The sequence below is a fragment of the Amphiprion ocellaris genome, chromosome 12 (genome assembly GCF_022539595.1).
Source record: "Amphiprion ocellaris isolate individual 3 ecotype Okinawa chromosome 12, ASM2253959v1, whole genome shotgun sequence".
In the NCBI taxonomy this organism is placed as follows: Eukaryota; Metazoa; Chordata; class Actinopteri; family Pomacentridae; genus Amphiprion; species Amphiprion ocellaris.
This window is the reverse complement of record NC_072777.1, coordinates 1,889,768-1,917,707: the sequence shown is the minus strand read 5'-3', so window position 1 is coordinate 1,917,707 and position 27,940 is coordinate 1,889,768. Positions and strand designations below refer to the sequence as shown.

General features: G+C 38.2%; 1 protein-coding gene across 2 annotated transcripts; it reads left to right on the top strand.

The window, feature by feature from the left end:
* Positions 1–27: 27 nt before the first annotated feature.
* wdr26b (WD repeat domain 26b) lies at positions 28–26,956 on the top strand. 2 transcript variants are annotated; one of them, XM_023285887.3, is made up of 14 exons: positions 28–726; positions 3,807–3,906; positions 5,715–5,771; positions 8,558–8,694; positions 11,571–11,668; positions 11,759–11,915; positions 13,633–13,771; positions 18,645–18,785; positions 19,036–19,155; positions 20,981–21,126; positions 21,637–21,715; positions 21,806–21,935; positions 23,259–23,453; positions 23,632–26,956. In XM_023285887.3, the coding sequence occupies exons 1-14, from the start codon at positions 431–433 to the stop codon at positions 23,655–23,657; spliced, it is 1,821 nt and encodes a 606-aa protein (XP_023141655.2). In that variant the 5' UTR covers positions 28–430; the 3' UTR covers positions 23,658–26,956. The 2 variants fall into 2 exon arrangements, with proteins under 2 accessions (XP_023141655.2, XP_035811279.2); XM_035955386.2 differs by having other exon boundaries at positions 11,571–11,915.
* Positions 26,957–27,940: the final 984 nt, after the last annotated feature.

Genomic DNA, 27,940 nt, shown 5'->3' with positions numbered 1-27,940 from the left:
ACCCGGAAGCTTGCTAGTGTAGGAATTTCCTGTTACGTCACAGCGTCGGGCCTCCATTAGAGCTGCAGCTGTTTTGAGAGAAACAACAACAAAACGGTCAGACTGACGGAGCTCCGCCGTGACAGTCCGCTCCAAACCTGGAAACGCAACCTTCATTTCCCACCCGGAGCTCCGCCGGCTTCTAACCACGGCCGCTCTCGGTGAGGAAACTCTGGCCTCCGCTTCCTCCTCCTCCGACTCGGACACCGGCGGAGCGTCGCCGCCCCCGCGGAAGAAGCACCGAGCCTCGGCGGCGGAGGGAGCAGGAGAGCCCGGGGCTTCAGCAGTCGTAACAGGCCTGTCCGGAGTTGTCCTAGGACTTGCTACTCACTCTCAAGCCACCTCCGCCATCCACTTCAACCGAAGCGTCGTCAACAACCTCAGCGGCAGCATGCAGGCAAACGGGGCAGGGCAGGGACAGGAATCCTCGGAGCTCTCCTGCCTGAACAGCGCACAAAACGGGGAGTCATCCTCGGCCGGGGGGACCCACTCCAACGGGCTGCTCTCTAGCACGGACAACGGGAACAGCGTCGGCACCAGCAACGGCTCCTCAATCGGGACTTCCTCGGCCGCCTCCACGGCCTCGGGCTCGGAGGTGGGCTCGCTGAAGAAGAAGAAGCGGCTATCGCAAGCGGAGGAGGATGTCATACGATTAATAGGACAACATCTTCACGGACTGGGGCTCAAGTAAGTTTATTCAGCCTGTCAGTCGAGGAAAAACTTGTAAAGGCGTCTAACGTTAGCGCCGAACACACGACGAGGTGTCAATATGTGAGTTTATTCGTGCGAAACAGCGGAATAGCGGCCGGTAAAAACGCTATTAGTGCGGCTGACAGACACAAACATGGGGGGATGGGGTAGTTAGTTAGCCTCGGCTCGGCAGTTGGTGGAAAGAAGGGGTCCATCTTGCACAATAACAGTTAGCATGGGAGCTAACAGCGTTAGCCTGCGTTCAAAGTGTTGTGTCCGGACATTAAACCTGCGCTCAGAAAACAAAAACACACGTATATCTGTTCACCACCGTGATGTTTAACACGGTTTATTTCTGCTCCTCTAACGCCTCGACGTGTCCTTTTAAACAACAGAATAAAGGCATTACATCATCTGATTAACTGACACCAGGATCACTTGTTATGGTGTAAAAAAAAAAAAAAAAATCAGTGTCACTTTAACTGAAAAACTCGATTTGGATTCTAAATGAAACGCTCATTCTGGATTGTCAAGGTTTTTTGCGGTTGCGCAAAAAAATAGAAAATCTGAGCGTCAGTATTTGGTGTTTTTTCTTTATTCCCCAGCTCATATTTAGATTTTTTTGCACATTAATAAGCAGGTAACGCAGACAAACAGTGTAATAAGTGTTTTTTTTAGTGCTCTCTTTGCACTCCCTCAGCTGTCACCTGTTTAATTCATCAAAATATCCCTCATGGATGGCGTTTACTGTTATTATCGACTAGAATCCAAATTAAACCTTTATTTTTGTGCCAGATCAGAGTGAGCCACTAGCAGTAAGAAGAGGGCATGCATTTATTATTATATAGATGTTATTTATTATTAGCTGGTAGTCAATACCGTGGGCGACGGTTTTTGCTCCTGGATTGAGCAGAATGGGATGGTTTCATGGCGGCTGAGGAATGCGAATCCTTCAACTAGCTGTTTTTAGAAGGAAAACGCTGTGTTTGAATCTAATTATAGCACTTTGGGGTGGGGGGGATATATGTGCAGTCATCATCTCCAGGGAGGCCGATCTGTGACATCCAGCTGAGAGTCGCTGCCGTTAATATAAGGTGTTATAAAAGGGGTTAGTTTGGGGGGGTGGGGGGGTAGGATAGGATACATGGCTGGTATGAAACAGAGCCCCCACATTTCAGCTGGGGAAATGCAAGAGGAATCAGTGTAGAGAGCTGCTGCGCCACTCCATTGATACCTGAGAATGATGTCATCATGCTGAAGGTGTAAACCCCCCCACCTCTCCCCCCACCTCTCCTAAACACACTTTCATTATCTGGCTCACACACACTGGTGTCGGCGGGCGGTGTGTTTGTGGCGGTGGAGTGTGTTCAGCGGAGATGGTGGTGTTTGGACAGATGGTTGTGGTCGACAGGCTGGTCATGACACCGAACCTCCTCCTACGTTCAATCAATACACACAAAATTACAATTATCTCTTCTGCCAGCACGGTTTGCACTTTATTTTGCTTAATATTTTACTTATTTTTCTTAATTATGACACTTGTGAGGTACTGGATACCTTGAATTCCCCCTAGAAATTGAATTAAATCGACTATTTTGACATATTTTGCAAATTGGAAATAAATTTACATGTTAACATGATGATGTAATAAACAGACATGTTTCTTTATTATCTCGTAAACTTGATTTGAAGGTCGGTGCATCTCTGTAGCACCACAATACTATATATTCCTAATTAATTATGCCAGTTCGTAAGCAGTGAAGCACATGTATTACTATTCCTCAGGCTTATTATAGATTCTTTCGACACAATTTTCGGCATCTAAATCGTCCTGCAGCTTTAAAAAACACCCCTAAAAATTATACATTAAAATGTGTGGCAAACTTGTTCTTTTGTTTTCTCAAAAACATAATTTCTCAATACTATTTATTCATAATTAATTACGCCAATTCACGAGCATTGGAGCACATTTATTACTATTCGTCAGGTTTGTTCTTATTATAGATTCTTCAGACATGGCGTCTAAAACAACCCTAAAAATTATACATCAAAACGTGCGGCTCAATTGAGAATAATGGGCTTTAAATTTTAATAATCTAATAATATAAAATACTGACTGACTAATATTAATTTTTAATATTAACGTTCTCTGCCTGGCTTTAAATTGGATTTTGTTTTGAATGGAGTTTGGTTTAATGAAGGTTCATTGAAGGTCTGCAACTAAAAACATCTATAACATCCATGAAAAATATGGATCAGAGTTTCCTCAAATGTCTTGTTTAGTCCAAAAATATTCAGTTTAGTGTCACAGAGGAGGAAAGAAACGAGAAAATATTCACATTTAAGAAGCTGGAAACACAGAATTTAGACTTTTTTCTTCTTAAAAAATGACTCGGACTATTTAATTGATCATCAAAATGAGTTGTTTTGTCTTTAAAATCTCATAAAATGGTTAAAAATGTAGATCAACCCAAAGATCTTCAGTTTACTGCTACAGAGGAGGAAAGAAACCAGAAAATATTAATATCAAGAAGATAAATCCACAAAATTTCGACATTTTTTCTCAGAAAAATTTGTTCAGACTCACCAAATTTACATCACTCAAACCAATAAATTGATTATCTAAATAGTTAGCATCAGTATTAGTCTAAAAGATGGATAATTAGTGTAGAAATGTGGCTTTAACGTCATCCTGACTCACCGTTTCTGTGCTGAAATCTCACCTCTGTGCTTTATTTTTAGTCTTCCTCTCCTGCTTTTATTTTCTCGTGTCTTTAGTCCATCTATCTGCTTCCTCTCCTGCTTTAATTTTCTAACATCTTTAGTCCATCTATCAGCCTGACTCTGCTCCTTCTCCAGCTTTTATTTTCTTACGCCTTTAGTCCATCTATCTGCTTCCTCTCCTGCTTTTATTTTCTTACGTCTTTAGTCCATCTATCTGCTTCTTCTCCAGCTTTTATTTTCTTACGTCTTTAGTCCATCTATCAGCCTGACTCTGCTTCCTCTCCTGCTTTTATTTTCTCGTGTCTTTAGTCCGTTTATTGACCTAACGTTACTTCCTGTCTGTGTTTCTGCAGTCAGACGGTGGATCTGCTGATGCAGGAATCGGGCTGCCGGCTGGAACATCCTTCGGCCACCAAGTTCCGAAACCACGTCATGGAAGGAGAATGGGACAAGGTGGGTCCTGTTTTTACATATATGTATATATAAGTAAAGAGATAAACAGCCGTCATATTATCCTGTAACACATGAGGAGTCAGCCTCACGTCATATTTATCATCAACTAAAGCAAATGTGATTCCTGTTTGGAGTTTTTAATGAGAGAATTCTGCATTTCAGCCACAATGTAAAGACATTTCTGACAATAATTAGTCACAGTTTTTAACATGAAGCTGTTTTCTCTTGGTGTTAAATTTAATTTACTGGTCTAACATTGAATGCATGCTATAGATTGTATTGTATAATTATTAATATTGACAGACCAGACAGAAAAAAAACAAAGTTATTGTGGCTGAGCAGAAAGAAAGGAACTAAAACGGCTCATTATTATTATAGCTACAACTCAATATTAATATTAGACAGATAAATTAGTGTTTTATATTAAATAAGTCAGGTGTATTTGTATGGTACTACTGTTGAGTGTAACCTTAATAATTAATTACTCAGATAAACTAATCTATTAAATAAAATTGTAGGTTTTTAATTTCAATATCTACATTTGTTAAGTACCTTTGTGTATAAAGTGCTGTTGTGAATATGTCATGTAAATTATCATTAATATATAATAAATACTGCTGTAGGGTCTAACCTTAGTATTTATTCAGTCAGATAAAGTAGTATAGTAAATAAAATTGCAGGATTTTAACTTCAATATCTTAATTCGTTAGTTGCATTTGAATATAAAGTACTGTTCAGTGTTCATTTTAATATTTAAATAAGTCATGAAAATTATTATTAATGTCTAATAAATACTACTGTAGCATGTAACATTAATATTTCTTTAGTCAGATAAGCTAGCATAATAAATTAGAATAGCAATGCAGTTTTTAAATTAAACAATATTGTTGAGTGTAAAATGTTCTATTTAAATTATTCAGGTAAATTAGGATTATTGTATATTAAATACAGGATGTTAGTTAGGTAAACTGGTATAAAAACATTGTATGTTTTTAACTATAGTAACTAAATTAGCAAAGTGAAAAGTGTTAAAGCTGTGTGATAATTAATGTTGTAGGTTTTTAATCTTCATATTTAATTTAGTCAGTAAATTATTAACATTGTATAATGAATAAAATAATAAGTCTGGTAGATTTGTATAATAATATTGTAGGGTCTTTAACTTAATGTTTAATTTAGTCAAGTAAATTGGTGTAATAATATGTATATATTGGGCTCTTATTCTTAATATTTAGACTTGTGAGATAAATGTGTAATATCAGTCTTATTTATTATTAACGCTAGTTACTATTAATAAATATTATTATTTCCTGACTGGAAAACACTTTTAAATTTGAAATCTGAAACGTCTAGCAAACAATTTTATATCATTTTAGAATGAAATATCAATAAATATGTCCAATTGTGTGGTAAATATCACATTAAAAGTATAAAGTTATATTTATTAGAACGCCTACAGTTCAGGAAATCATTAGATTTTATGTCGTTTTTATGTAATGAGTATTTAATCCCCCAGCTCTAAGTGCATTCTAACTTTTATTCCAAGCTTTTATTAAAATAAATCTTCTGTAATAATGATCCAACATCAGAACTGAAGGCTGTAAAATGAATACAGGTGTAAATATTTGAATGTAAGAAGCAGATTTGAATCCAGCCACGTGTCTGACGTTTGATCTGTTCTACCTGCAGAACAGTAAAAGCAGTTTGTATTTTTCCTCCAACTGTTGACATGATTGTTTGTTTTTTCTGACGGTGCGTGGAAAGTGCCGAGCTGACATTTCTCTCTGCGTCTCTTTGTTTTGGTCCAGGCTGAGAATGATCTCAACGAGCTGAGAGCACTGATGCATTCTCCCAACGCTATTGTGGTGAGTTTCCCTCTGCACAGACCTGCACAAACCTCCACCAGTCAGTCGGCTGCAGGTTCCAGAACCATACAGGTTCCTGCTGCGGAACATTAGAGAAATGTTCCAGATGTTCTGGAAAAAAGACTGCAGCCAAAACAGACGCCATGTTAGATCCAGTTCTTCAAACAAACTCTGGTTCTGATTTGTAAGATTAATTCATATTAATAGACTCAGAATAGACGCTAATGTTCAGCTGATCAGTTTTAATTCTGGTGCTGATTGCCTGGTTCAGGCAGCAGATGTGTCACAACAGGAACCTACAGTTTTGTTGTGCAGTATTGTTTAGCGCTATACTGCAGTCTGTGAGGGTTTTTTTGTAGTATTTCTTCTTAATACTAACTGATTAAAATCTATGTACTGCATACTAACAACTGAGATAATATACTCTGAAGATAAGTTTGAGAGTACATACTTTTGGAAACGGGACTCAGCTCAGGCTAATTAGCCCAAGCTAGCACGCCAGTTAGCAGAAAAAATGAGCTACATAAAATGTTCCCTGGTGACAGAAGTCCATTCTATCGGGTTCTTATCTGTTGATCTTCATCTGTCTGCAGAGTTTAACCATGAAAGGTCTGACAGTCGTCGTCAACACGACTTCCACAGCCGCTCCGGTTTACTGATCTCACAGGCCGAGCTGGAGAGTCTTTATTTGTGGAGCGGTGTGGGAGGATGTTGCTCTGAATGTATGTGCAGCAGGTATAACTGTGGCTGCAGCAGTTGGCAGAGCTGCATACCTGAGATAAGACACGGACACCGAATACCACAAATGTCAGCGCTGACCTGCAGCCGTAGAAAAAACACTCGCCGGCGTGAAAGAACACGACGGGTTATATGATAGTCACAACATGCTACGGCCTTTTATAGTTTAGTTTTAGCTGATTTAAATATCATGTAGTGATTTGTTGTTGTCATGTTGCTACGCACCTTAAACCTATAAACTCCAAATGGTTTCTAGGCGTTTTTCGTCACTGTGGGATCATTTTTCACTGCAATATAAAATCCTGCAGCCCACAAATGTTACCAACACTGGAAAATGTAAAATATTGTCTCTGCATACTGTAGATATTTAACTAAACAAGACACAGAGTGACACAAACGAGACATAAAAAAAGTAAAAATGAGAAACAAAATGACACAAACAAGACAGAAAACAATAAAAACTACACAGAAAGCAACAAAAAACAAGACAGAAAATGACAAAAAAAGAGACAGAAAATGACAAAAAAGAGACACATTGCAAGTTGATGGAGATCCATTCAGCATGGTGAAACATCTTTCTACAGATGATGAGCAGAGTAGAGAGGAAAATGTGTAAAAATATTAGTAGTATCATTTTTTATTTCTTTTATTGTAAGTTTGTGCTTGTTTGTATTGCTTTCAGTGTTTTTGTTGTATTGTGTCTCGTTTTTGTGGTTTTTTATGCCACTTTGTTGTCGTTATGTCTCCACATGCTACACATATTTACGTTTCCAGTCTCTCCAGACTTCCTCTTTATTCTGTTCTTCAGCTGTAGAAATATGTTTCACCATGATGAATGGATTTACAACAACTTGTAATGTGTTTTGTTTGTCATTTTCTGTCTCTTTTTTTGTCATTTTCTGTCTTTTTTGTCATTTTCTGTCTCTTGTTTCACTTCCTGTCTTCTTTTGCTCATATTGTGTCTTGTTTGTGTTCATTTATCTTGTTTGCGTCGTTCTGTCTCGTTTGTGTTGTTTTGTGTCTCATTTTTCCTATTTTGTTCCGTTCATGTCATTGTGTGTCCTTGTGTTGTTTTCTAAGTCGTTTGTGTGCCATTTTGTGTCTTGTTTGTGTTGTTTTGTGTGTCATTTTGTGTCTTGTTTGTGTTGTTTTGCATCTTTTTTGGGGTGTTTTGTGTCCCGTTTTTGTCTGTTTGTGTCTCATTTGTGTCATTTTGTGTCTCGCTTGTGTTCTTTTGTATCTTGTCTGTCTTTTGAGACTTGTTAGAAGCGTTTTGTGTCTCTTTTTTGTCATGTTGCATCTTATTTGTGCCATTTTGCGTTCATTTATCTTTGCTCATGTTTGTGTCTCATTTGCCAAGGGATTAAGAATTTTTTAAAAATTTTTTACAGAATGTGGTGCCAGCACTTTATTGTTTGTGAATTTTTATGTTTATTTTATGAATTACCTTTATTTAAGCGTGGTTCATTGGTACATTTTCTGAACAGAGTTATACATCACACATTATTAGTCCAAGGATTGATGAAAATCTGATGGTTTTTTTTTAAATTTTCTACATTTTCTGCTTGATAAATAGTGGAATTTTGGCTTTGTTTTTAAATTTATCATGTTTACCGGCTTCACAGTTTTGCTGAATAGTGCAGAATTTAGTCTGGTTTGAGTGTATGATTTTTTTTTTTTTTTTTTTTTTTTAAGATTTGGATGAAATGTGATTTTTTTTTTCCAGATAGACTTGTAAATGATTAGTTGAAAGACTCCCCCGGAGTTGAATATCTGGCATTTCTTTGTGTTTCAACTGTTTCTGCCTCAGATAAATATAGTAATTTTGGCATTTTTAAAAAAAAGACAACATGCTGTTCATGAACCTTGATGGTTTTTGGGGTTCAGAGGGTTAAAAATGCTGCTTTTATGCCTTTTCAGTGGTTGAAATCAGTTTTCATCTGTGTCAAAGCGAAGCCTGCTGGCCTAGATTCAACGTATTCATTGTTCTCTCTCTGCTTTATTCAGTCTTTCCAACATGCCTTTCTTCTTGTTCTGGTTCTCCTCAGCGTATGAAGTTCCTGCTGCTGCAGCAGAAGTACCTGGAGTACCTGGAGGACGGCAAAGTCCTGGAGGCTCTGCAAGTCCTCCGGGGAGAGCTGACGCCGCTCAAGTACAACACAGATCGCATCCACGTCCTCAGCGGGTAACGTCCGATGCTGCATCTGCCTCACGGCCGTCATCGCACAATGTTCACGCTGCCTACACAAACACACACCTACAAACAAGCCGTGCAGCCCTCACACACTGTGCAGTCACTAATGATGCAGCTCCTGCCGACGCTCTCAAGTCAGCTGTAAAAGTGGTTTACTGGAGCTGTGTTAGATGAGTATTATTAGCTGTTAACCTTCGTGTCGTCCTGCAGGTCAAAATTGGCCCGTTTTAAAGTTTGAAAATGTGGAAAAAAATATATTTTCACAGTGAAACTTCTGATGTCCTTAAAGAAAATATTAGAAGTTTTACTGATATATATGGAATCACTAGATATTTTTAGGATTTTTTTTGAAAGATTTTTACTCATTTTTTGAAAATATTTACAAGAATTTTCTTTAAAAATTTGTTTGTTTTTTTTTTAAAAAAAACAAAGCTTTTAAGGGGAAATTTTAAGGAAATATTGGAATTTTCTTCCTGAAGGTTTTGCACATTTTCAGAAATTTGGGGGAATTTTTTTGCAGATTTTTTGGATTTTTTTTCAGACAAGGAAACAATATTTTTTGGTGCCCTTAAATGAGGACAACAGGAGGGTTAAATAAAGGAATTTTAGATTGCTGGATGTTTTAATGGAGGCTGGTTAGTCATTATGGTGGGATATATCAGCATTTTTTTCCACTATGAAAACAAGAAAAGCACTCGGAGAGTGCAGTCCTCCTCCAAGGCTTTCCATTCCCCCATATGTCAGAAATGCTGCATTTGTTTTAGTTATTGATGATCAGAAATCATCATAGAATGTGCCCATTTAATATATATGTACCCACAAACAGAATGACTTTGCACTGAGCACAGGCGTGTGTTCTGCATGTGTACGTTATGTACGGATACTGAATCACGTGACCTAAATATGTAGCAGGCGGCAGAAATTGATGGGACTCAGAAACACCCCCACAATTTAATCAGTTGTTCCTTGGATCATTTCTGATGGATAAGTCCTGATAAGTCCTCAGCGGTGGATTTGTAGTAGGATCACAATCATGTGATCATCAGCAGGCAGCTGACGTAGTGTTCACTTGTTGTCATGGTTACAGTGATGCTGTGTTGCTATCTGGCAATGATATAGAAATCTTTAGCTAATCCATGGATCCAGACTATAAGCTGCATCACTGCCAAAAACTAATCACTTGGTCCTTGTGTCATTTCTGACCTTCACTGAAAATTTCATCCAAATCCGTTGTTCTGTTTTAGACTAATGTTGCGAACAGACAGACAGACAGACAAACCAACGCCGATCATCACATAACTCTGCTGTTCCCTGGTGGAATAATAATCTATGACAAATGCCTCCAGGTTTAATGTTTAAGCTCTAATCTGTAATGTCACACAGCTCCTGTTGATCCAGTAAACTGGAGATTAAGAGGCCTGTTGCTTTTATCTTGAACAGGTTTTTACTTACAGGATTATTGACACTCCATCATGAGGCTTTTTAAAAACAACCTCCAGTGTTTGCCCTCGACTTTATCGGGGCAGCGGATGACTCGGACGACCTTTAGCTTGTTGCTGGTTTGTTTTCATGTTTATAGTTTCGATCAGTTACATACAGTAGAAGCAAATAAATTCCTCTCATGTTTCATTTAATCAATTAGTGGGAATCGATCACTCAGTGGACCTCCGAGCCTGTTAACCTGAACAGGCCGTCGCTCCAATGACGCATTGATCTGTCTGTTAGGTCCATCAATCAGCTGCATGTAAATGTGTCCTTGACTCTGTCGGCTTGTTTTTCACACGATACCTGCAGTCAGTAAACAGCTGAGTCACTGTAGGTTTCTACAGGATGCTGAACGTTATCTAAGCACTAAATCAAAATGTTTCACTGGAGCTTCTTTCAGACTTTCACTTCTGAAGTCATCTGGATGCTTCTGTTAAAATAGGAACAAAAATCTTCCTAGTGTGGGTTGAGTATGGGTCACTTTTAACACAAGTCTGAACTGAATGTAGTCGAGCTAACAGGCTGGAAAGTGACATAATTTCGGTTCTGTGAAGTGACTCGCAAACTTTTTTCCTCATTTCAGCAACAAAACTGATCCAAAACGCCTTTCTTAATCACTTTTCTGTACAATTTTATGCCTGTTTCAAACTAAAATGTCCATAAAAAGTCTAAAAGAGGTCAGATTATAGAGAAGATGTAGATATAGAAGCTTTATTGTCACTGTTCAGCGAGATTTCCTTTGTGTGTCATTTTGTTATTGTCAGTTGAATGAAGCACACTGTTGCCACAAGCTAGGATATTAGCTTCTCTCACAGTGGCTAAGGCTTAGCAGCTAACAGCTAGCGGCTAAGTTAGAATGCAGAAACAGATTAACCTGAAACAGAATCTGGAAAACAATAATTAATAATGATTTAAAATCTGGACCTTAGTGGACAATGTGTTTGTGTTGTTTTGGGCCTCTATGTTGTTTTGCTTTAATTTGTTTCATTTTGTGTCTTGTTTGTTTCATTTCCTGTCTTCTTTGGCACATATTCTGTCTTGTTTTTGTTTTTTGTTTTTTTGTGTCGTTTTGAGTTTTGTTATTGTTGGTTGAATGAAACACAAGCTGTTGCCACAAACCAGGAAATTATCTTCTTTCACAGCAGCTAAGGCTTAGCAGCGAACAGCTAGCGGCTAAGTTAGAATGAAGTCACAGATTAACCTGAATCAGACTCTAGAAAACATACTTGGTTCCTACAATATTATCAAGACTTGGTACTATTTGAAAACCTAAGTATGTAAAGCTGTCGACCACCTTTAATTAAGCGGCGTCTTCAGGGGTTGAAGGCATTTTTGTTGTGTTTGTTCTGCTGCATAAACTGAATTCCTGCATCTCCTCTCAGGTACCTCATGTGCAGCCACGCCGAGGACCTTCGAGCCAAGGCCGAGTGGGAAGGGAAGGGCACCGCCTCACGCTGCCGGCTGCTGGACAAACTACAGAGTGAGGATTCATTTCCGTACTCCGACCCCGTTCTTTCTCCACAGTCTGTTCCACCCTCAGGGCTGAACTTGTGTCCTGATCTTCCTGCAGCCTACCTGCCGCCCTCCGTGATGCTGCCGCCTCGCCGGCTGCACACTCTGCTGCGACAGGCGGTGGAGCTGCAGAGGGACCGCTGCCTTTATCACAACACCAAGCTGGACAGTAACCTGGACTCGGTGTCCCTCCTCCTCGACCACGTCTGCAGCAGGTCGGTTACATCATCGTGTTTACGTATCCTCTGACCTCTCGTTGGTGTGAAACTGAGAATGTTAAGATAAGATAAACTTCATTGATCCCTCACTGGGGAAATTTACATCAGACAGACCGATTGTGGTCGATTAGCATGGCTGATATTTGACAGTTTTCCAATTATCTGTATTTTATTGGCCACTTTAGATAGATTGATTAGTTAAATGATCTACTTCAGGTCTGATGCAGATCCTCTCTGTCTGTCGTCACTCTGTGGTCTCAGAAATGTCTCTCAAACAGAAAAACTGAACAAGAAACACAAGCCAGGCTAAGGCTACGCTAACAGCTAGCGGCTAATTTAGAATGCAGCCACAGATTAACCTGAAACAGAGTTTGGAAAACAATAATTGATAATAATTTAAGATCTGAACCTTAGTGGGCAATATGTGTTTCATTTGTGTCATTTCGTGCCTCGTTTGTTTAATTTCCTGTCTTGTTTGGCACATTTTGTGTCTGTTTTTTGTTGTTTTTTTTGTCAATTTGTGTAGTTTTGTGTTTTTGTTTTAGCCAAGTTAGACTGCAGCCACAGATTAACCTGAAACAGAGTCTGGATAACAATAATTAATAATACTTTAAGATCTGGACATAAGTGGGCAATATGTGTTTGTGTTGTTTTGTGTGTCTTTTTTGTGTCTAGTTTGTGTCGTTCTGCATTTTTTTGTGGTGTTTTGTGTGCAGTTTTTGCCTCTCATTTTGTGTGTCGTTTTGTGTCTCATTTGTTTCACTTCCTGTCTTGTTTTGCTCATATTGTGTCTTCTTTGCGTGCATTTATCCAGTTTTTGTCGTTTTGCATCTTTTTTGTGGTGTTGTGTGTCCAGTTTTTGTCTGTCTCGTTTGTGTTGTTTTGTGTCTCTGTCTTCTGAGACTTGTTGGTGACAGTTTGCGTCTTGTTTGTGTCTCATTTGTTTCACTTCCTGTCTTGTTTTGCTCATATTGTGTCTTGCTTGTGTCGTTTTCTGTATATTTGAGTTGTTCTGTGTCTCGTTTTTGTCATGTTGCATCTTGTTTGTGTTGTTTTGTATCTGTGTCTTCTGAGACTTGTTTGTGACGTTTTGTGTCTTGTTTGTGTCTCATTTGTTTTACTTCCTTTTGCTCATATTGTGTCTTGGTTTTGTTCATTAATCTTGTTTGTGTTGTTTTGTGTCTCATTTTCATAGTTTTGTGTCTCATTTTCATACTTTTGTGTCTCATTTTTGTAGTTTTCTGTCTCGTTCTGTCTTGTTTGTGTTGTTTTGTATCTCGTCTGTCTTTTGAGACTCATTTCTGTCGTTTGTGTCTCATTTTTGTCGTGCTGTGTCTCGTTTGTGTTGTTTTGTGTCTCATTTGTTTCATTTCCTGTCTTTTTCTCTTATTGTGTCTTGTTTTGTTGTTCTTTGTCTCGTTTGTGTTGTTTTTCTTTCGTTTTTGTCGGTGAAATGGATATGCACTGATATGATGGAAAGCGTTCCCAACATTTCCGTTACTGCAGTCGAAACGTTATTAAGAGAAAGACCAGAGTTGTGTTGTCTTCTTCATTAGAAGTCGTAACTCTTTCACGTTTCGCCCTCAGCATCTTTCTCCTCCATTATTCCTCCACTATTCGCTCTCATAATCTATTTACTGTCCTCTCCTTCCTCTCTCATGCTGTTATTGCAGAATCCTGAGCTACAGATGATATTTTTCTCTTTGTGTTGCAGGAAGCAGTTCCCCTGCTACACCCAGCAGATTCTCACAGAACATTGTAATGAGGTGTGGTTCTGCAAGTTCTCCAACGATGGCACCAAACTGGCCACCGGCTCCAAGGACACTACGGTCATAATCTGGCAAGTGGACCCGGTGAGTGAAATAAACAAACTGCTGCCGCTTTTTTCTTTTTCATAGTTTAGTTCGCAGCTGAAACTACACCTCAGGAATGTTGTGGTGATGTTGTGGTGCATGTTTTATATGCTTTTAGCTCTTTGAAGCAATTTTTTTGAGACTCCGTCCACCAAAATATGCGCACGTTTCTATTCTTTAGCTCCGAGGTGCAGTTTTTTACTGTATTATTGAGGATAAATGTGGAAGTCTTCAGTGCTTCCTGATGATTTATATGTGGTTGGTGGTGTTTTTCTGAACATGCAGCGCCGCCTGTTTTACCATAAAGCAGAAAATGTTCTTATGCAGGACTCTTCTAGGACAAACAGCGGCAAATTTTCCTCCAGGTTCTTTTATTTTGGCTCAGACTCAAGTCTTTTTGAATTTTCAGACCCAGACTGAGGAAAATTAATTTGTCACACACAAACTGGACTCGGTTACCTTGAACTTATCACTTTGGCTGCGCCCACATTAATACATTTCCATTTTAAAACACGCCAACAGTGTAAACACGAGGCAGGTTTCTGGTTGTTTGGTTGCAGAAAGGAACCAAACCGAGCTGCTGCAGAGAGAACAAGGTCAGCAGCACCTGGAATCCATCAGCTCTGAGGAATTAATGTGGGATTTATTGCTGGTAGTCGATGCTGAAGGCTTTGTTTTCTTCTGAGAGGCATTCAGGTGATAGAAGAATCAGGAACAACACAGATTGTGTGTTTAAAACAACTGAAAAGTGAATATTAGGGGTGCGTTATCGATTCTAAAAGTCTCCAAAATACATGGTGTCCAGACTAAAACCCTGGAGTTTCAAAGTAAAACAAGGTCTCAATTTTAGGGTCCTGAAATCTAATTGTGATTTTTCTGTCGGATTTTACAATGAGTGGCTAAGGCTACGCTAACAGCTAGCGACTAACGTTAGAATGCAGCCACAGATTAACCTGAAACAGAGTCTGGAAAACACTAATTAATGACAATACTTTAAGATCTAGACCTTAGTGGACAATGTGTGTTTTGTTTGTGTTGTTTTATCACAGAAACCAGGAAATTAGCTTCTCTCTCAGTGGCTAAGGCTATGCTAGTGGCTAAGTTACAATGCAGCAACAGATTGACCTGAAACAGAGTCTGAAAAACAATAATTAACAATGAAAGAAGATCTGGACCTTAGTGGACAATATGTGTGTCGTTTTATGCCTCATTTGTGTCTCAAGTTTTTGTCTCGTTTGTCTTTTGTGTTTGGTTTGTGATGTTTTGTGTCCCATTTTTGTCATGTTGTGTCTCGTTTATGTTGTTTTGTGTCTTATTTTTCTCATTTTGTGTTTTGAAGCCGTTACCTCCAAGCAGGAAATTAGCTTCTCGGCTAATTAGCTAAGGCTACGCTAATGGCTAGCAGCTAATTTAGAATGCAGCTACAGATTAACCTGAAACAGAGTCTGGAAAACAATAATTAATAATACTCTAAATTAGAGACTTTAGTGGACAACATGTGGGTCGATTTATGTCGTTTCGTGTCTCATTTTTGTGATGTTGCGTCTCGTTTGTTTCATTTCCGGTTTTCTCTGGCTCATACTGTGTCTTGTTTTTGTTGTTTTTTGTCTTATTTCTGTCATTTTGTGTTTTAAGTGAAACACAATCCGTTGCCACAAACCAGGAAATGGGCTTCTCTCACGATGGATAATGCTACGCTAATGGCTAACAGTTAAGTTAGAATGCAGGCAACAGATTAACCTGAAACAGAGTCTGGAAAACAATAATTAAGGATTTAAGATCTGGACCTTAGTGGGCAATATGTGTGTGCTATTTTTTGTCTCACTTGTGTCGTTTTTTTTCAAACCAGGAAATTTGCTAAAGTGGCTAAGTCTATGCTAACGGCTAGCAGCTAAGTTAGAAGGCAGCAACAGTCCTACAACCAATAATGTGGATGCTAGGAGAAAATATCTGTGATTTATTCTGACAGATGTTACAATTCGAATTAGATTTGATATAATTCTTTTAAAGTTCTGTAACCATTAAACTGAATGAGACACACAAAGAGAATGCCAGGAAGTAGTAAAACAGACAACAGATTAAACTTTGGATTAGATGTGCTTCATAACGTATATAGTACACTGCAGCTTTTGCATTGTTTTAAATCCTGATTTCATCCTAAATTTTTCAGCATGAGTTTAAACATAGCAACAGCATTAAAAATAAACTTAATAATGGTTGCTGCATGACAGAAAATAGATTTAAAAATGTCAAAATAAAGGATATGGGAGTTTCTCAATGGTTACTTACTGTTTTTACAAAGCTATTCCTGGTGTTCCTGTTAATTGGTAATCTTTGTGATCAATTTTTCATTACTATAGTGTTGTGTAAAAGGAAAATAATGCAAGAGTAGAAGCTGGAAAAAAGACAAAAAACTTGCCTTGTTTAATCTCAAAGTGAGTAAATTTGCAGTGTTATAGCAGAAATGGCAAAAAGTTAAGGTAACATTAGTAGAAAAATAAATAATCTTATACTCAAGTACAGAAATTCCTCAAAATCTCCACAAATTCTGACCTAAGAAACACTGATATTGCATATTTCTTAAAACCGCGTGCATATGATGGAAAATATGATTCAATCTGCAACAGGCAGTCACGTTTCCTCTCAAACTAAACTCAGAAAAACACCAAAAAAATATATATACCTAATAATTAATATACCAATTATAATAATATACCAAAAAAAATGCTGAAATTTTGCTGTTTTTCCACAATTTAGTAGCTTGCCAGTGATGGTGTGTCCAGCACAGGATATCTGGAGAATTTAGAGCTTCTAACTGTGCATAAATCTAAATCAAGCCTCCTCCTAAATCTGGCAGCGGCTGTTTCAGTTACAGTTCCGTTAATGATGAGTTATAAAGGTGACGATCGTACAGCTTCTCTGCTCTGAGCTCCATTAGTCGTCCTGACACATGTGCAGCCGCCGTGCCTCAGATGTTTGGGCTGCAGACGTCCACTGAGGGGTCCATGGGCGGATGACGAGGTTTACGTCACGACTCGCAGAAAGCATGACTTGGCCTTTAGCGTGCACGAAGCCTAAATGTTACATAACGTCCTGCACACCAATCTGCACTTATTTGACTATGTGAGGTTCTTGTATCAGCACAGAACAGAGACCAGCAGTATCAACAACTTCTGCAGTGCCGCTTTTCTCTATAGTCTGTCCATTTATCTATTATGTGCAGCATTTAATTTTACATGCAAAATGTCATGTTTTAATTTCTCAGGTGCAATATTTCACTAAAATCAGAATCAGATATACTTTATTGATCATAACATTACAGCTGCTCCCATTAAAAGTGTTAGAAATTTAAAAAGCAGAAGAAATATAAACATCTGCTCACCTCTAATCCAAGATTCAGTTCTGAAGTAAAGACATTTCTTTTTACTGAAGCTACTAGGATTCCCTTAATGTTGTTTGCTTATTTTTTGTTTGAATTGCCTCTGTATTTAACTGGTGCTTTGAAGACGGTGAGAATTGTATCAGAAGAGAGTTTACCAAAAGAAAAATATGTGAGTTTGGTGTTTGTACAGCAGCTGTTTGAACATAGATAGAAAATACGTCCTAAAAATATAAACATAGGTAGAAAAATATAAAGGGAAAAAGTAAAGTGTCGTATCTTACATTATCATATCTTATCTTCTCGTGTCTTACCTTATCATATCTTATCTCATCTCGTATCGTATCTTATTGTATCTTATCATATCTTACTGTATCTCATCATATTTTATTGAATCGTATCTTGTTGTATCTCTTCGTATTTTATTGTATTGTATCTTGTATCTTGTCATATCTTAACGTATCTCTTCGTGTCTCAGCGTATCTTACTGTAGCGTATCTTATCGTATCTTGTCATATCTTATTGTATCTCTTTGTATCTCAGCGTATATTATTGTATCGTATCTTATTGTATCTTGTCATCTTATATCTTCTCGTATCTTCCCGTATCTCATTGTATCTCATCGTATCTCATCATATCTTATTGTATCGTATCTAATCTTGTCGTATCTTATCATGTCTTATCGTATCTTCCCATATCTCATCTCATCATATCTTGTCATATCTCATCGTATCTTATTGTATCGTATCTTATCTTGTCGTACCTCATTGTATCTTGTATCGTATCTCTTCATATCTTATTGTGTCATACCTTGTATCTTGTCATGTTATCATATCTTGTCATATCTTATATCTCATTGTATGTCATCGTATCTTATTGTATCTTGTCATATCTTGTTATATTTTATCGTATCTTGTCGTATCTCTTTGTATCTCATCGTATCTTATTGTATCGTACCTTATCGTATCTTGTCATATCTTATCATATCTCATTGTATCTCATCGTATCTTATTGTATCTTGTCTTGTCGTATCTTGTCATATCTCTTCGCATCTCATCATATCTTATCGTATCTCATCGTATCTTATCGTATCTTATAGTATCTCATCGTATCTTTTCATATCTTATATCTCATCGTATCTCATTGTATCTTATCATATCTCATATCTCTTCGCATGAGATACGAAGAGGCAGGCATATCTTATCTCATTGTATCTTGTCATATGTCTTCGTATCTCATCGTATCGAATCTTATTGTATCATATCTTATCATGTCTTGTCGTATCTCATCTATTATCTTATATCTTGTCTCTTATCTTTTCTTTCTTCATATTATCTTATTTCATCTTATCTCCTCGTATCTTTTCTTTCTTCATCTCATCTCATCTCATCTCGTCTGTATTTTGGAACAGGACAGCCACCAAGTGAAGCTGCAGTGATGTGAATTTCCCAGTGATTGATCAGTAAACGTTTTCTTCTCTTTATTTTGCTGCAGGAGAGCCACCAGGTGAAGCTGCTGAGAACCCTGGAGGGTCACGCCTACGGAGTCTCCTACCTGGCCTGGAGCCCTGACGACACCTACTTGATCGCCTGTGGACCCGACGACTGCTCCGAGCTCTGGCTCTGGAACGTCCAGGTAACGATTATGTTTTATCTCTACTCTCTGCCTCTTTAAATGACAAAGACGTCCAGTAAACAAGAAGAAAGGCAGCCTGTAGACTCCAGCCGTGTACTCAGTGACCTCTCCTCCTCGTCCTCCCTCCCCTCTCTTCCTCTGCTGTCCATCCCTCCCCTACTCTGACTTAATGTTTCTTCTCCCTTCCCCCATTTCTTTTTTTCCTCCTCTTGTTTTTCTCCACCGTCCCTGTAATCCCCCTTCTGGCCAGACGGGGGAGCTGCGCACCAAGATGTCCCAGTCCCACGAAGACAGCCTGACCAGCGTGGCCTGGAACCCTGACGGCAAACGCTTCGTCACCGGAGGACAAAGAGGACAGTTTTATCAGTGTGTGAGTAAAAATGTACAAAGAAAATAATAAAAATGCAAATATACAGCATAATAAATAATAGTAGTTGGAGTTGGAATTATGTTATTGCACGTTAATTCATTTAATTCAGCGGAAAATTCTCTGAATTTTTGTCCTGTGACTGTTGATCTCAGCTGCAGCTCTGATGGACTTTCAGTTCCGACTACAAGCTCAGAATTTTTTGATTTTTACAGAATCTGGTTAAAACAAACAGGCTGTTTTTGGCAAACATTTTAAATGAGACAAATAGAAATACTTAGATTTGGTTAATTTGTCTCACATCACTGTCTCTTTTATACCTCAATTTATAAAAATGTTTATTTTTAAAAGTGGAAACAGTTAATTCCCTCAGTATAATTACCAGCATTACTTTTACAGTTCTATTCCAGTCTTATTTTAGCTATTTATTTTATTTCAGTGCAGTATCATACTTATATCTTATTGTTTTTGTACTTTATAGGCACCACATTTCTTATTTGTCCTAAAAATATAATAATAATAATTGGAGTTATAATTGTGTTATTGCACGTTAAAAAGTTTCAACTCAAGTAGTGAATATTAGTTAACTGCTGGCTGGTACAGAGTAACATGATTTTGTTTTTATAAAAAAACAAACAAAAAAAAAAAAAAAACATTATTTTTGGCCTAGATCTGGTTTATTTTCCTGACAGATCCATTATTTCTTGTTTTTACAGTTTCTTGCTTTGATAAATGTCATTTTGCAGATTTTCTGAAGTGACTGTTGATACAAAACATATACAAAAATATGTGCAATATTGCTATTTTTCCATTTATGGACAAATCTGCTCAAAATTAATACCTATCTATGTGTATTTCTACTCATGAAATATGTACAATATTGTAATTTTTCTACGTACGGACAAATCTGTGCAAAAATAATACTTCTTAGCTGTATTTCTACAATAAAAATGATAATAATAAACTTTATTTATGCAGAAAATTAAATTTAAAGGCAGAAAAGAAACAGATTTATATAAAAGCAATGCTGGGTAGGAAAAAAAAGATAAATAATAATAATAAAATTACAGACAGTTCAAGAAAATTAAAACTCATGTAAAATCAGGAGAAGTCTGTGCTATATTATTATTTCCATCCAGAGGAATTTGGACAATTTTTGGTTTATTTTTTAATATTAATTATCTGTTAAATGTCTGCAAATTCTCCCCCTGTAGGATTAATAAAGGTTTATTTTATCTTATTTTGCTGCAAATTTCAGGTCATAATAATCCCAGGAGCTTCAGGAAAAAGCAACTAAACTTCTCTTTTAGGTTTCTTGAAGATATTTCACTTTTTATCCAAGAATCAGCTCAGAATTAAAGAGTTTTCTTTTTGCTTAAGCTTCTAGGATTCACTTTAATGTGCTTTTGTCCTATTTTTTATTTTATTTTTGCATCTTCTTTTTATTTTTAAGACTATTTTTATCTATTTTTACTCTTATTTGCACTGCTGCTTATTGTCGTGTTCTTCCAGACAAATTTTGTTGTACTTCTGCACAATGACAATAAAGTCTTTATATCTTTATCTTTATCTCTGAAGAGTTAAATATCTCTTCTATATTCAGTTTGTGAGGTTTGTTTTATGTACAGCAGCTGTTAAACATCTGCTCTGGTCTGAAGATAATCATCTCCTTGAGCGTATTGACTTTCCAGGCTTGAACCCAATGAACCTGTGAGGATGTTTTCATGTGGGAGTATGATAGATGTTCTCTCTGTGAATGATGACGTGCTTTAAATGACAGAACACGCAGCCGTTTCTCTTGTTAATGAGTCTGTTTTTCTGTTTCCAGGACCTGGACGGTAACTTGTTAGACTCCTGGGAGGGCGTCAGAGTTCAGTGTCTCTGGTGTCTGAGCGACGGACGGGCAGTTCTGGCCTCAGACACCCACCAGCGCATCCGAGGATACAACTTCGAGGACCTAACGGACAGAAACATGTACGTCTGTTTGTTTTAGTTTCTTTTATTTTGCAAGGGACGGCACACAGTTGAAATTACATAGTATATATATATATATAGTATAGTACAGGTGTATTGTGTATATATATATATATATATATATATATATATATATAGAGAGAGAGAGAGAGAGAGAGAGAGAGAGAGAGAATAGTACATTACAGGTGTATTGTGTATATATATAGTATAGTACAGGTGTATTGTGTATATATATAGTATAATACAGGTGTATTGTATATATATATAGTATAGTACAGGTGTATTGTGTATATATATAGTATAATACAGGTGTATTGTATATATATATGGTATAATACAGGTGTATTGTATGTGTATATAGTATAGTACAGGTGTATTCAACTAAAACTCAAGTCATGGGAACCCTACATGTATTTTGTTGGTGATGCTGAAATCACATAAATATGTTTTGTATGTTTGTGTTATTGTACGTCTCAGATCCTGACTGTCTTGTTGTCGTGTCGTCCACAGAGTTCAGGAGGACCACCCTATCATGTCTTTTACCGTTTCAAAGAACGGAAGATTAGCTTTGTTAAATGTAGCAACTCAGGTGAGACTTCCTGCTGTTAGAAATATCAGTTCATTTACTCCTGAATGTCGGCGCTGCTCCAGTATTCATAAACTCTCTTCGTCCTTCCAGGGAGTGCACCTGTGGGACCTTCAGGACCGGGTGCTGGTCAGGAAGTACCAGGGTGTGACCCAGGGCTTCTACACCATCCACTCCTGCTTCGGAGGACACAACGAAGACTTCATCGCCAGTGGCAGCGAAGGTAACGTATCGGAAAAGTTAGCAGCCTCGTTAAGCTAAGCATTAGCTGCCTTTGTGATACCCGTTAACTCTGACAGTTTGAAGCAGAAAGCTTGAGATGACAAAGAAAATTGAGAACCACAAAGGTGGTTCTGAACTTTCTTTGTCATCTCAAGCTTTCTGCTTCAACTTCTTCACATAAAAGTGGTCCACAGCATCAGTTACCATGGAGATCTGGCTCCACAGCATCAGTTACCATGGAGATGTAGCTCTACAGCATCAGTTACCATGGAGATGTAGCTCCACAGCATCAGTTACCATGGAGATCTAGCTCCACAGCATCAGTTACCATGGAGATGTAGCTCCACAGCATCAGTTACCATGGAGATCTGGCTCCACAGCATCAGTTACCATGGAGATCTAGCCAGGTAGAAACAGAGTCACCTTTGTGACACTGGAAATTCCGACGTTCGGCTCAACTTCCGTGCTAATTATTCTGTCATTTTTGTGTGTTTTTTATTCAGCGTCCTGAGTCATTTCTGTCTTCACTGCTGATCGCTTCTGGAACTCTGACTCATTTAAACAACGCTGACATACATCAGCTTTGACTGACAGTAAAAATGTCTTGATTTATTCTTATGTGCTGATATTGCGTAAAAGCTTGATGTGCAAAATGATAATGAAATTAAACAACCTGTCACGATGATGCAGACTGTAAAGCCTCTGAAAAAACACTCCTGGAAAACTAAATAAAACGTGTAATAAAGCTGTAACTGCGTCTGACTGGATGCAAACACAAGAAGTACTGTGTGAATTTAATATTTCCAGCATGATCCTCTCTGTTTCAGTCGACGTTGTTTGGAAAAGGAGTCGACTGATGTGGTTTTTTAGAGCCGATATCAAATATTTTATTCAAGTGGACGGTATTTGTGTAGGTGTGACATTATTTCTAAAGTTTACGATCCACCTTTCGTCCGTCACTTTTAACAAAACACAGAAACACTGATGATTTCTTTGACATTGACTAGTTTGGAGTCAACTGATTCTTTCTCTCTGGGGTTCACTTGCATCCGTTTTGGGGCTTTTTGTGCGTTTTTGTGGTTGTTGTTGTGTATAAGTTTGTACATCGAGTTTTTTTGTCTAATTTCAGCCAGACCGACCAGATTTCAAGCAAATGAACCAACGAATCGACTACAGATTTAGTTGTTTTTCTAACTTTTCTTGACAGTGTGGACTTCTGTCTAATATAAAGATAATAACTGATGAATAAAACACAGTCCAGTGTTGCTTCCTACATTCTGAATCTTCATCATCATCTTGTTTTTTTTATTTTCTCCGTCTTCAGACCACAAAGTGTACATCTGGCACCGGCGTGGAGAGCTTCCCATCGCCGAGCTCACCGGACACACTCGCACCGTGAACTGTGTGAGCTGGAACCCGGCCATCCCGGGCCTCATGGCCTCGGCCTCCGACGACGGCACCGTCCGGGTCTGGGGTCCGGCGCCATTCCTCGACTCGCAAGAGGCCGACGGACTCAACGGTAACCGGCGACAACTAAAAATATTTTGAAAAATTAACAAATAATATGTGTGTGTGTGTGTGTGTGTGTGTGTGTGTGTGTGTATATATATAAACACTACCAAAAAATAGCGTTGGTTTATAAATATTTGTAATTTTTAGCGTCGTATTTACATGGGTTTTTTGTGTTTTTCCCTCAGAAAACTGCAGTAACATGGACAGCTGATGGTCGCTGTCGGAGCCGATAACGTTTCTCTTTAACAACAACCCAACAATCCCACAATAAGACGAAAATTCCAACTAAACCCGACACCAAGCCAAGCGAAGAATCTCCATCCGAAGCCACAAAAAAGAGAAAAACACAAGCGAGAAGATTTCTGGCGGAGGCGATGACGACGACGGACTCTGAAAAATTCACGTCCTCAACCTGGAACCCGGCGGCCCGGAGAACCTCCGAGTCCAGCGGGAACCTCCGCCGGCCGGCAGGCTGCGACTCTTCCAACCAAACCCTTCGTCCTCCATCCGGCTGCTCGGTGGGCAGACGTCTCCTTATTGGACCACAGCTGTCTGCTGCTGGACTCACCTGTAAAGTGTCTCCATGGACCGGGGCGGGGTGTTGGGGGACGATAGAGCAGCTCTTCTGTATGTATGTTTCCCTCTGCCGCCCCTCTTTCTCGCTAGATTCTCTTTTTTTTTTTTTGGATAAAACAGGCTGAAAATCCTCCGTTAAAAAAACAAATAAAAACAAACACTGACCGACCAGCTCACAGAGAGAGGAAAAAAAACAAAAAACGAGGCTACGCTAAATGTTTTTAGCTTCATTTAGCTCCAGTAGCAGCCGTGGGAAGCGTTAGCGTGAAGATTCCACTTTGTTTTTTCTCAGCGTTTAGAGACGGAAAAAAAAAACTTCTTACTCCTTAATTTCAACGAGGATGAGTCACTGTAACAAGGCCCCACCCCCTTCCTCCGAGCTAACTAGCTAGGTAGCTAGCTAAACGCACAACTCCATCGCATCTGAGGACGACGGGAGGATCCACATACCAGCCGGAGGTTCTTCTGTTTTGTTTTTTTTCCTGCTTCCTCTAAAGACGCTTGGAAGAGTTAAGTGCGACTTAAACGTGCCCACCGGTGACTGCTACAAAAAGGAGGCTACGCTAAATGTGTTTTAGCTTCATTTAGCTCCAGTAGCGGCCATGGAAAGCTCTAGCGTTGTTTTTTCTCAGCATTTAGAGAAGGAAGAAAAAAACTTTTTACTCCGTAAATTAAACGAGGACGAGTTGCCATAACTGTGCCCCGCCCCCTTCGTCCGAGCTAGCTAGCTAGCTGCCAGCTATTGGCACAACTCCATCGCATCTGAGGACGACCGGGGGATCCACATACCAGCCGGAGGTTTTGTTTTTTTCCCACTTCCTCTAAGGACACTTTCAGATGTGGAAGAGTTCAAGTGCGACTTAAACGTGCACGCCGGCGACTGTTACAAAAAACGAGGCTACGCTAAATTTTTTTTTAGCTTCAGTAGCAGCCGTGGGAAGCGTTAGCGTGAAGATTCCACTTTTTTTCTCAGAATTAGAGACGAAAAAACTTTTTACTCCTTAATTTAAACGAGGACGAGTCGCTGTAATGAGGCCCCGCCCCCTTCCTCCGAGCTAGCTAGCTAGCAAGCTAACCGCACAACTCCACTGCATCTGAGGACGACCGGAGGATCCACATGCCAGCCGGAGGTTCTTTTATTTTGGTTTTTTTTTTCCCGCTTCCTCTAAAGACACGTGGAAGGGTTCAAGTGCGACCTAAACGTGCTCGTTAGCGTGACCGAGTGATGGCATGACGTTGTTACTGGGTGCAGATTAAATCGGCGTGTTTAATTTTTTATCTTATTTTTTTTGTACGTGTGTTCAATTCGCACCAGCAGAAGATTCTCCTTCCCCCCAACATCCCTAAAAAGTCAAATTGTAAAGAGGATTTTAATCATCCAAAGCCCCTGTAGGGACCTCGATCTAACAAAGAATACTTGAGAGCCATTTTGTAATAAATTTTTTTTTTTTTTTTTTTTTTTAATTGGGGCTTTAATTCTTCCTTCCCTCCTCCTTCTTTTTACCATTCAAACGGCACTGACGGATTCAGAAAGAAAGGTCATTTAGAAGGTGAAAACCCACACAGACTGCCTTCCTGTTCATACAGTTGCACACAAACCTTCGGTATGTTCGATAAACCCTCCACCCTTCCCTCCACTCGCTGCTCTCTTGCACATCCAGCATAAATCGACAGCAGGATCTCTGCCTCTATGCACCCCAATGCAGCGAATAAAAGTCTAAAAACAAAAAAAGGAAGTAACGGAATCGAAAACGAAATCGGCGTTAAAGAAACCAACTTTCAGAGCTTTCTTCCTCCCCTTTTTTCAGGGTATGTAATGACTATTTGCTACAGTAAAGTGTTTAAAAAACAACAGTGCTTTTTCTGTCTGTTTTTATCTTTTGTTACTTTTGTTCACATTTTATCTTTTATTTTATTTTTTCTTTTCGGTTGATATTTCCTTGTATGATCATATTAAAATATAACCAGACATTCGGAGTCCTAATTATTATTATTTTGTTAACCTGTTCATCTTTAATAACCCCTCTTTATCCTTTGTTTTTTCTCTTTTTTTGTGTTCATATCTCACCACTGCTTTCACAACTAAACGAATATGCACAGTAACACGAGAGGCCGGACAGGAAGCGTGTTACCTTCAATCAAATCAGGTTCGAACTATCCACCCCTCGCCTTTAACAAGTGTTCCTCCTCCACGTGTTGAACTTTTATCTTCTCGGTGTGTTTTTTCTTTTTCTTCCTGGACCACAGAACCACTTCCACGCCACACATCGTTTCAGAAGACCCGACAGAAAAACAAACAAAAAAAAACCTGCTGGTGGCGGCAACAACAACAAAAAAAACAACAAAAAAATGTCTGTATGCAACCTGGTGTCTGTTCTGTTTACCGAGGGAGTTGTTTCTAATTTAACTATGTCTTATTCTCAGCGGTGGTGATGCTGGTGGTGGTGGCGGCGGGTTGGGACCGGGTGGGAATACAAGGGCTTACTGTAGCATCGCTAAGTTCCTTTGGGTTCGGGTGGGGAAAAACAAAAAAAAAACAACGAGGGGGAGATGTGTTGGGAAGGGGAGTTTTTGCGTTCAATGTGTTATTTACATAAAAAAGTGATTGTACTGTTTTGTATTGTTGTGTAGGAAAAGTGTATGTATGCATATTTTCAATAAAGCATTCAGGGTTTTGGAAATAAAAAAACAAAATCAACAGAAAACAAAGCAGGAGTTTGGTGGCGCCGGAGCTCCCAGTGAAGCCGTCCACCCTGAATCACTGACTTGCATGTGTGGAGGCCTCCGCCGGACCAGTTTCTGTACTCAGTGGTTTGTTTCTAAATGTCTTGGAAGCGATGTGGAGGGCTAGAGCACCTGGGAGGAGGCCGTCTCTGATGCCAACGTTAGCAGTAATAAGAACAATTGCCAATAAAGTCAACTTATTTTAAGTAAGACTTGTTGTCGGGGAGTCAGTGCACACGGCATAGACGCAGGTAACCACACGTTTCCTCTTCACAGAGTTCCGTGTTACAGATATAACAACTGAGAAGATAAAATACCAACATGAACCTAATAAAAACTTAGGTAAAACCTTATTTTAAAAAACTATATAAAACTAAGAAAAACCTATATAAAGTCTAAAGAAAACCAAATAACCTATATGAAACATAATAAAAACCTATATAAAATCTAAAAAACTAGAAACCTAATAAAAACCTACATAAAACCTATATCAAACCTAATAAACTATATAAAACCTAAAACTATATAAAACCTAATAAAAACCTATATAAAACCTAATAACCTATATAAAACCTAATAAAAACCTATATGAAACCTATATAAAACCTAATAACCTATATAAAACCTAATAAAAAACCTATATGAAACCTAATAACCTATATAATACCTAAAACTATATAAAACCTAATAAAAACCTATGCAAAACCGAATAACCTATATGAAACCTAATAACCTATATAAAACCTAATAAAAAACCTATATAAAACCTAGTGAAAACCTGTATTAAACCTAATAAAAACCAATTAACCTATATAAAACCTAAAAAAACCTATACAAACCTAAAAAAGCTATATAAAACCTAAGAAAAACCTATGTAAAACCTAATAACCTATATAAAACCTAATAAAAACCTAATAACCTATCTAAAACCGAATGAAAATTTATATAAAACATCAAAAGCTATATAAAACCTATATAAAACCTTTGCAAACCTAATAAACACAAATAAAAAACTTTATAAACTAATAAACTATTTAAAAATATATACAAAGCTGTATAAAATCTAATAAAAACCTATATAGTTTTTTAAAAACAATTAAAAATCTATGTAAAAAAGAATCAAAAACGATATAAAACTTAATTTAAAAAAAACTACAAAAAACTAAACAAAATCCTATCTAAAACCTAATAAAA

Bases quoted from the DNA above. Each gene is read 5' to 3' on its own strand.
- wdr26b (XM_035955386.2), top strand. From the start codon at position 431: ATGCAGGCAAACGGGGCAGGGCAGGGACAGGAATCCTCGGAGCTCTCC. The intron at 727-3,806 runs GTAAGTTTATTC...GTGTTTCTGCAG, and splicing joins CTTCACGGACTGGGGCTCAA to TCAGACGGTGGATCTGCTGA. The intron at 19,156-20,980 runs GTGAGTAAAAAT...TTCTGTTTCCAG, and splicing joins GAGGACAGTTTTATCAGTGT to GACCTGGACGGTAACTTGTT.